Raw genomic sequence first — 10560 nt, 5'->3', positions numbered from 1 at the left:
CCATTGTATCGGATAGAGATAGTCGTTTCACTTCCTGTTTTTGGACAAGTTTCCAAGAATCAATGGGAAGCCGACTCAATTTAAGTACTGCATATCATCCACAAACAGACGGACAAAGTGAAAGGACGATCCAAACCCTAGAAGACATGCTCCGCGCATGTGTAATTGACTTTGGAGGTAATTGGGATAACCATTTACCATTAATCGAATTCTCCTATAATAATAGTTATCATTCAAGCATCGAAGTCGCTCCATTCGAAGCACTGTATGGACGCAAGTGCAGAACTCCAGTATGTTGGGCAGAAATAGGAGAAAGTCAATTATCATGTCCCGAAATCGTGCAAGAAACCACTGACAAGATAACACAAATCAAGGAAAGACTAAAGACGGCTCGAGATCGCCAAAAGAGCTATGCAGACAATCGCCGCAAGCCACTCGAATTCCAGATAGGAGACAAAGTACTTTTGAAAGTATCTCCTTGGAAAGGAGTAGTACGATTTGGTAAGAAAGGAAAACTGAGTCCAAGATATGTTGGACCATTCCCAGTGATTCAACGAATCGGACCAGTTGCTTATCGCTTACAACTACCAGAAGAACTAGCTGGAGTACATGATGTATTTCATGTATCTAATCTTAAGAAATGTCTATCAGACGAATCCTTGGTAGTACCTCTTCAAGATGTGGAGGTAAATGAAAAGCTGAAATTCATAGAGAAACCTTTACAAATAGAAGATAAGAAAATTAAGTTTCTCAAACACAAGCGACTAGTACTGGTGAAAGTCAAATGGAATTCAAAAAGAGGACCAGAATATACTTGGGAACTGGAGTCAGAAATGAAGCGAAAATACCCTCATCTATTTCAATAAATCTCGAGGACGAAATTTTTCTTAAGGTGGGGAGGATGTAACAACTCTCATTAAAATTTATAATTAGAATGATAATTAGCCAATAAGGAAACCCTAATTGAGACACCCAAATAATTCCGCACTAATCCTAAAATTTTCGGAACAATCGGAATCAGGATCAGGGCTCCTAAACTCAGGGGGGGTAAACCCTAGTTGATAATTATCTTAAAATCGTGTTGTACAGATTGAAATTCAAATTTTTGGTGATTCATGCAAGCTAGTCCCGAAACCAACTAGCATAGGTATATAGACTGCACCCTTTACGGACCGTAAAGGGAAAAGCCATACGGTCCGTAAGGGAGTCCCAAATTTCACTATAAATAGCAGACATTGGCAGTAGCCTTTAGAAGTTGAAACGACGTTAATACGCTCTGTGTACGTCAAGATAGATCAGTAATATCACAATTAAACACACACTGCTTTCGAATCGCTGCCACAAAACAGGGTAATTACTCGATCGCTATTACGATTCATTTTCCGAGATCAATATATCCAAAGAATGTTTAAGTGCCGCCCACATTGGGTTATACTTTGTCGTTCGTCGTTAAATCGATGAATGTTTAAGTATTGCACTTTGTCGTTCATTGTGAGAATTTGATTTCATGAGTTATCGTGACTGCTGTATTGATCACTGACCCAGTTTTGTGTGCATTATTATTGAAATTAGGTTAACCAAGCTAAATCATATTCTGTTCGTGTTAAATCTGCAATGTGAGTCATTCTCTTTTTATCAACTGTTTTACAATACTCCAAATTATTTTCAGAATTATAATTACAGTGATTAAGTTGATGTAATCACCAAATTACAGCCAGTATGTGGGGTATTGTGCACATTACTATTGTTTTTATCACAATTAGGTGGGCGAACCTAAAATTTAGTGATACGTCATTCATTGGGGCAACCAATGGTGATATGACCACTGTCACAGATCCGGTCGAGTGACAAATACTGTGGGTAGTTGGTTGATATAAGAAACATGTGTAGAAGATCTTAACACTGTGAATTATAACAATTGTGTCGTTTTAGTAAAATGAATGATTCACTCAGTATTTCCCCGCTGACAAAACCTTTTTCAAACATGTTTCAGGTGATCTACTGTAATTCAGGAAAAGTGCCGGGGAGCATTTCAAGCTTAAGATAGTGGCTCAGTATAAAATAAAGAAATATGTTTTGAAATAAAGATTTATCAGAAAAAATCTTATTATTGTAAATTATCGGGGTTTTAGCCCGAATTATGAAATAAAATAATCGGGAAAAGTTTTTAGCTTTATAACGATCCTGATGTTAAAGAATTCCGCTGCTAAAATCACATAAATAAATATCACGGGATTTCTGTCCCGCGGCTCCTGAAACGGGTCAAACCGGGTCGGGGGCCGTGACACCCTAGACGACTTTTCCTCTCCCATTCATCCGTCTGCCATCTCCTAACTTCTCCTCTCAAATCTCTAATGTTGTCGATGGATTCAGCACCATATCCGCCGCTGCGCATCCTCCAAACCCACCAAGGCCACCGCTGCGCATCCTCCAAACCCACCATGGCCGCCGCTGCACATCCTCCAAACCCTAGATCTGATACTGGAGCACTCTAGATAGGTATGTACGCCGTCATTTTGTAATCAATTATGCTATTGGTTTGTTCATATTTTTATTTAATTGCAACATTTAATCGTTTTAGGCTTTCAAAAATACGATTGTTGCAACTCAAGTATGTAGAAATGGAGCTCATGTTGTGTATTATATATTACCATTTGTAATATAAATTTTGTGATTATGGGCATAACTGTATGATTGTGTAGGATACCTAAAATATATATTTAGGTTTGATTTTTATGTTTTGAGTTTCTATGTTACTTCAGTATATTGCAACAACCATATGCTTTATATTTTAATTACTACTACTATGAAATATATTGAATAAATGATTAAATTACAATATTAAATCATTTAGGCTTTGAAAAATGTGTAAATAAGTTCAGATCTTTATTTACTTAATGTATTGAAGCTAATTTTCATTAATGTTATTTTTGTTTCAGTTGCTTTAGACCTGGGCTTATGGTTCAAAGAATGTTATTTTTGTTTCAGTTGCTCCGGACCTGGGATTTTGGTTCAAAGAATAATTGAGATGACTTTTGTAGGTCACGTAAGTAGTCCTATTTGATCTTTGTCTTTATGACTTATTAGCATTAATTCCCTTTGTGTGAGTTTCTTTATTTACATTAACATCACTTAAAACTGTAGTTTTTTGGTTTTCGAAAAAAAAATACTATACCGTCGGTTATAAGTTTGGGTCGGTTGTATCGGTGCGCTATCATTGGTTATTTCAGTTTTGGTGAATTGGTTTTTGATCATGCTTCTCATATCTATCGTTTCTTTGATTGCAGATTGGTTATAACATAGGCAAGACCAAGAAACACGCTTGGAGTAATAAACAATAAATAATAGCCAAATCAAAGAAACTCAAGTTTTGCTATGCGATTAAAGACAACATGATTTCAAACTCAAGTTTAGCAGTTTTTGGCAGTTTTTTCTGTGCGTTACGCAATTTTTGTGTTGGGGTTTGGGGTTTCCAGCAACAACTCTTCATTCATTTATACTTTGTATGTAGACTAACATGTGTTGCTTTATATGTGTAGTTAATGTTTCAGATCTAGAATGTCACCTGCCTATGATTTGTTAATCTAGCCGAACAGGAGAGCCAGCGTTGACTCGAGGTAAAGTCAACAAGTTTCTTTTACACTTTTATTTAGTATTAGTTTGTTCAATAGTCTATAAAATCTATTAGGGGAAAAACAGGTTGGTTTCTTAGTATGTTTTTCTTTTTGGCTTATATGGAAAATTAACTACACAATTTTACTTTTTGTATGAATTTCTAGAGTGTGAAACTTTGCTATATGATCATCCTACACTCATGCGCATTTCTAGAGTGTGAAACTTTACATTTCTCTTTTGTTGTTTGCAAGTGGATCCTAATACAACGAGGTTAACTTTACAAGTTGTAAGTGTTTAAGTTGACAATATATGCGCATTGAAGGTTCGTTTAATATACCATTATTTTTGGCTAATTTTTAATGAATTTTGGAATGTGAATAACCCAGGCACAAATACGAGCTAAATTTGTTAAACGTTATGACGGGGATCCTAAAGTTGGTAGGCGTACTCCCCATGGGATTATTTTGTTTAGAACATATCTTAATTTTTTTATTATTAGTTATTCTTATAAACTAATCGTTTTTAATTGGTTGTTTTATTTAGGTGAGATTGTATACTTTCATATGGGAAGGGGATGCAACAGCAACTGAGCGACAAATGAGCTGAGATAAGACACTCAAATCATAGACCTGATATATGTTAGAAGTAGAAACGATTTCATTAAAAAAGTTACAACGAGCCATTTCCTGATGCGGAAATGGAAAACTATTGCTCGACGTGTTTAAGATAAAACAAGTCAGCGTTTTTTATATGTATCCGTATTAGGATTGTAGTTTCACTTTGTCATTAGACTTATGTAATATGTATATTAGGCACGTTTAATTTTAGTTTCAATAAGACCATTAAATATTCAAAGTATTGTTATGTGTTAAACCGTGTGTTATTTATATTAGATAAGGATGCGAATGTTATTTCTTACCTACCATACGTGTTGTTAAGTTATTTATATTAAATTTAATTTTATTTAAGTTTAATCAAAACTGAACAAATGCAAAGCATTCTCATTTGTGAAACCGCGTGTATACGCGGACTCTAACCTAGTTACTTATATTCACTTTCAATAACAATTTAGAATTACAATAAACTACTTTTTTTTAATTTCCCATCATCCAATAAAGTAATTTAGTTTTTTCAAAACTAAAGTTGATACTTATCGTATTTGGGGAAGGTTCAAATGAAAACCACTAGTTATTGTGAAAACTTGAAAACTCAAAAAGTACAGGGGTATTATCGTCCATACGTTCTAACTGATATATCCCGTTCTTATCACGCCCAAATTACGCAATCCAAATCACTTGTTTTTAGGTGTGTATAATCTAATTCAAATCAACGATTCTGCATATCAATTCCGTATTGGATTCAACTTCCTGTTCCTACATATACGACATTATACTCATCTGAATTCTGTATCGATTACAATGTCTACCGAAGGTATTTCATAATCATTCTTGATCGATATAATTTATTAATGATTTATTCATGTTATTCGCTATTTTTTTTGTTAATATGTACATCGATAATCGTGATTTTGTTGTTGTTATGTTGATTAGGTCATTCCTCTGCGTTAAATTCAAACAACAACACGATGAATTCATATTACAGTTCAAGTGTATCTGTTGATCGAGGAAAAAGACCTATGTATGAAGATGATACTTCACAAACGAAATCGCATGATGTTGCTTCTTCGAGTTCTGCTGGTCATTCATCGTCTAATTCTGTTATTCTGCATTCTGATGGTGTTCAATTTGCCGGTGTAGATCACAGAGGTATAATAATATATGATTAATATATTACATAAGTGTGTTATATTGTGTTTATGTGTTATATATGATTAATTCTGTTGTTCATATGCACGTTTACAACCACTGTATAATTTCACATACGCAACAACATTTTTACACATGAACTTGAATACATTTAGTACCATTACACTTATGTAATACATTCTTATGTATTGTACATGTTACATATCATCCACATCATTTAACTATGTGTATGTTAAATATGTTATTGTATATTGTTTGTACACGCCTGATATACATGTATGTGATTTTTTTTGTTATTAGTGTGTATAATGATAATGTCATGTAATACTTCTCATATTATCTTATAGGTCGTGTATCTAGCAAAATATATATCACTCCAGGCGGAACGAGCTATTGGATACCTGATGTTCCTGTTGAGTTAAAACCTGTTTTAGGTCGTTACTATGATACTTGGGACGATGTTGTCAATATGTATGACACATATGCTGATGCATCTGGGTTTTCTACTCGAATAGGCGCTACAAAACGAGTTCAAGGCATCGTCACACATAAATATATTGTGTGTAACAGGGCTGGTAAACCAAAGCTGCAAGATTTTGACTTGAGTACTGTTATTGCTGTTTCAAATTGTCGTCGAAGCAGGTTCAAAGTGACAAATTGCAAGGCACGTATCAAATTAAGTGTGGATCCTATAACATCAAAGTTTTGTCTATATGGATTCGTCGAAGCGCACAACCATTCTCTTGTCGATACAGACAACAGGGAATTCACGAAAAAAAGAAGGAAGCTCGATTTCTTTGATCAACAATTTATTCACAAGCTAAGCCTAAATAAAATTGGTGCAACTGTTGCACATAGGCTACAATGTTCACTGAAAGGTGGCCACCAGAATGTTCGTGGTACTAAAACAGATTACAAAAATGCTGCTAGGGATATACGGCTTTTTATTGGTGAACGAGACGCACAAATGATTGTCGATACGATGAATGCTCGTAAATCGAATTTGCCCAACTTCTTCTTTGAGTTTACGGTAGTTGGAAATGAGTTAAGGTCATTGTTTTGGGCTGATGATGTGTCGAAATGTAACTACGAGGCGTTTGGTGACGTTCTAGGTTTTGATGCAACATATCATACAAACCTGTAAGTTTTTTTTTATTATTTTCAATATGTTATATAACACACATGTAACACTGATTTAATGTATATACGGTATGTAATGTTTTTTTTCAATGTGTAATACAACCTGCATTATCATATGTATATTTATGACGTGTTTCCTGTTTTTTTATCAGGTATAAAATGATCTTCGTGCCTTTTACGGGTGTGGACCATCATAAAAAATGTGTGACATTTGGGGCAAGACTTATATATGACGAAACTATCGAGTCTTACATATGGTTACTTAAAATGTTCCTCAAAGCTCATAAAAAACAACCGTTGTTGACCTTAACCGATCAAGACGCATCCATGAAACAGGCTGTTGCTGCTGTCTTTGACAAGTCAATACATCGGTTGTGCATGTGGCATATTGTTAAAAAGATACCTGCTAAGGTATGATCACATTCATATGTGTACAGCCTTTTTTTTTGTTACTGTTTGTATACCATTACACAATACTTCATATTATAATATAAATTTGTGTTTTATATAATCTAATTGTGCTAAACTGTTGTTGATAATTTATAGATATCGGGTGACTCATCATCAAATGCTGATCTACGTAAATCGATACACAAATTGGTATGGAACCTGTTTATCACACCTGCAGAATTTGAAGAAAGATGGCAGATACTTATGAACGGCTTAGAGTTGAGTGATAATAACTGGTTGAATGAAATGTTTTCCATTCGTGATCAATGGGTCCCTTGCTATTTTCGAGAGGTTCCTATGTGTTGTTTGATGAAAACAACGTCTAGATGCGAGAGCTCGAACGCGCTGTTTAAAGTACATTCCGGTGGAACCAATACTTTGGTGCAGTTCATGATGTGTTTTGATACAGCAATCGATGGTCAGCGTCAGAAGCAGCGCCAAGCAGAGTTTGACAGTAACACGACAACGCCGTTTATGCCTAACAAGATTCCTATAGAGATGCATGCCTTTGATATATACACCCGTACAATATTCCTAGAAGTGCAGAAGGAGATTTACAAAGGATTGACACACTGTTTTATAATTAGATGCGAGGAACTTGATGGTATTAAGTTCTATACTATTGCACATACGAACAAGAGTTGCAAAATTGTCAATGAATATAAGGTACCAACATTCTTTTCTTTTCTTATGTTTTTTTATGATGAATTCTGATTTATTCTGACTAATTTATAATATTAACTGCCAATGTATGTGTAATATGTATTAACATTACCATAATGCATTACACATGTGCATACTAACCGTAAGTATATGTTGCACATGTGTATTCAATCCAACCAAACACTTTTTTAACTGTTTGTTGATTTGACATTTTTTAAATATACATTTTTTAATTAATCTGACCGTCGTTATTTTTACGTGTAGGTTGAACTTGATGTGCGCGATAACACGGTTTCTTGTACGTGTATGTGTTTCACTCGTAACGGCTACTTGTGTAGGCATGTTTTTTGTGTATTCAGGTTCAACCAGATTGATAAGATTCCTGATAAATATCAGTCCAGTCGGTGGGATAGGGATGTGCTTCCAAACAGGGTTCATGCTATTTCAAATAGATATGCAGCTGACAATGACCCAGAGTCTGTAATAAGGAACGAGATATTTGATTTGATTGGTCAGTGTACTATCCGTTTGAGACGTAAACCTGACAAACTATCTGCACTATCTACACAAATAAGAGAGATCAGAGATATCATATACGAGGAGTTTCCATCTGAACCAGATTGTAACAATAAGAGTGCGGTTATAAGTGATATCATCGGGCAGCCCGAAAACGTTGAAGTTACTATTCACCCACCACAAGGCATCAGGAATAAAGGGTGTGGCACCAACAAGCGGCTAATTGGTCCGGGAGAGAAAGCTGTAGAGAACCACAAAAAGAACCCGCGTTTATGTCATCGATGTAACAAGTATGTGTATGATCATGATAAACGTAACTGTGCGAAAGTGCAAGCCGCTAAAGAGGCGGCAGCAGCTGCTGCTAAAGAGGCTGCAGCCGTATCTGGTTCTGGTCGTTAAGTTGGCGTTGGTTGTTAATCTGCTGGTCATTTTGAATTACGTTTACATACATTTTATGTTTTTTACGTTTTACTCATTGTACGTACTTGCAATAATAACTGTGTTTTAGACCTCGTACCTATGTTGATAATTCTGGTTTATGTCATGTTTGACTTTATATTGCATAAATGCAAAATATACTTTCTGGTTTCGATTTAGTTTTTTAATACACATGTATATGATAGTTTAATATTACACATGTGCAAAAAAAGATGTTTTTAAAACTAAATATATTTTTTTTGCTCTTCTTTTTTTTTTGTATTACATATATGTAGTGATTCGTTTTGTATTCAATATTACATCATATGTATGATACCTGTTTTCCTTTTATATTACACATGTGTATGATATCTTATTATTACATATCTGCAAAAATTTTTTTAACTAAATATGGTTTTTTTTATTACATATACGTAGTGTCTCGTTTTTGTATTCAACATTACATCATATGTATTATACCTGTTTTGTTGGTGCACTTGTGTCTGTACTTTGTCTGTATTCGATCTGTATGAAAACGATGTCCTAAGTCAGTCTGTAAGTTGACCAAGTCAACTATCCTCCTAGTTTGACTTGGACAACATGATGTTGTCTGGATCGAAGGATAGCCTCGAAGGATACAACTGATCCTTCGAGGTGCTCGAAAGATATGGTTCGACCATAGTTCAACCATTAGACATCGAAGGATGATCCTTCGATGTCCATGCTGATCGTTCGAGCTCCCTGTTATCGATAGATGATCCTTCGGACCATCTATCGAGTCCTTCGACCAGAACTGCTATGTATGGGTATAAATACCCATGCAGTGTGTTAGTGTTAGACAGATGCACACATAGAGAGTTAGAGAAACTCTGCTGGAAAACACACACACACACACACTTTAGAGAGTTTGCAAACAGATTGTAAACCTTGTGCTTGTAACCGTAAACCTTCATACGTATTAATACAGTGGTGTTAATCGGTGAACTTTGTGTGTTCTTGTGTTTGTTCTTGCTTCATCCCGGTTTGCCTACTAGCTTGGATTCCGCACTCGCTAGTGGGTTAGTATAACAAGGTTTAGGTTTGTTCTCGATCCTCCGAGAAAAGGGACCTACAAGTGGTATCAGAGCCTCGCTCTTTACCTTGTTTAAAACCGGTTTGTTCGAGTTCTTTGGTGTGTTTGAACACTTGGTTTAGCACTCGTTTTTGGTAGTTTCCTTGCATTTTGAAACTGGAAAACGGCTACTAAACCTATCGGGAGTGTTCGGGGTCGGTTTGGGTAACATAAAAATCGTTTTTATGAAACTTTGATTTTTCCGGCCGTGTTCCGATCATCTATCCGGTGACTGGACTTGGGGATAAGGTTGCTTGTTTTGGCAAACTTTTTGAAAGTCAAAAAGTTGGTGAAGATTTGTGTGCAGAACATACTTTCTGCCGAAAGCAACTTCACCTACCTGTCACCTTTCTCACCAACCTGTCCTTTCGTGTCAGTGTGTCAGTAAGCTTTCGAAGGATATCTTTCGATTTCGAAAGATCATCTTTCGATTGGGGACAGCTCGAAAGATTAGCATCCTTCGAGTAGCCTTTCGAAGTCTGAGAAGTATCCTTCGTTGTTGGAATCTTTTCGAAAGTTGGTTGTCCGAAAGATAAGGATTCATCTCGAAAGATAAGGATCTTTCATTGTGAATCTTTCGAGATCAGTATTCGAAAGATATAGATCTTTCGAACTGTGAATCTTTCGTGATAATCAGTCGAAAGATAAGGATCTTTCATTGAGAATCTTTCGAAGACTTTGCTCGAAACTCAACAGTAATCTTTCGATCACTGTTGATCCTTCGAACAAGTCTTGATCTTTCGATCAGATTGTATCTTTCAATTGTTGTCTGTTTGTTGTTAACAGTTTGTGGTGTGTAGGTTATTTGTTAATTTTTGATCAAGATGAGTTGCACAAGTCCTTGGGATTGGAGTACGGATCCACAACCAGATCTGAAACAGA

The 10560-nt window shown here is 35.6% G+C and overlaps 1 protein-coding gene and 1 long non-coding RNA gene across 3 annotated transcripts; both read left to right on the top strand.

The window, feature by feature from the left end:
• The first annotated feature begins 2291 nt into the window (after nt 1–2291).
• LOC110905701 lies at nt 2292–3738 on the top strand. Of its 2 annotated transcripts, none has more exons than XR_002573353.2 (4): nt 2292–2499; nt 2940–3046; nt 3288–3435; nt 3540–3738. It is a non-coding gene; the product is annotated as an uncharacterized LOC110905701 (long non-coding RNA). The 2 variants fall into 2 exon arrangements; XR_004878310.1 differs by having other exon boundaries at nt 3288–3461.
• A 1295-nt stretch (nt 3739–5033) lies between these two features.
• On the top strand, nt 5034–8549 carry LOC110907079 (protein FAR1-RELATED SEQUENCE 5-like). Its single transcript, XM_022152112.1, has 6 exons — nt 5034–5046; nt 5166–5381; nt 5729–6521; nt 6674–6932; nt 7068–7637; nt 7899–8549. The coding sequence occupies exons 1-6, from the start codon at nt 5034–5036 to the stop codon at nt 8547–8549; spliced, it is 2502 nt and encodes an 833-aa protein (XP_022007804.1).
• Nucleotides 8550–10560: the final 2011 nt, after the last annotated feature.

The sequence above is a fragment of the Helianthus annuus genome, chromosome 14 (assembly GCF_002127325.2).
Source record: "Helianthus annuus cultivar XRQ/B chromosome 14, HanXRQr2.0-SUNRISE, whole genome shotgun sequence".
Lineage (NCBI taxonomy): Eukaryota > Viridiplantae > Streptophyta > Magnoliopsida > Asterales > Asteraceae > Helianthus > Helianthus annuus.
The sequence above is the reverse complement of the archived record's forward strand: the minus strand, read 5'-3'. Positions and strand labels throughout refer to the sequence as shown.

Bases quoted from the DNA above. Each gene is read 5' to 3' on its own strand.
- LOC110907079 (XM_022152112.1), top strand. The intron at 5,382-5,728 runs GTATAATAATAT...ATTATCTTATAG, and splicing joins TGCCGGTGTAGATCACAGAG to GTCGTGTATCTAGCAAAATA. The intron at 6,522-6,673 runs GTAAGTTTTTTT...TTTTTTTATCAG, and splicing joins GCAACATATCATACAAACCT to GTATAAAATGATCTTCGTGC.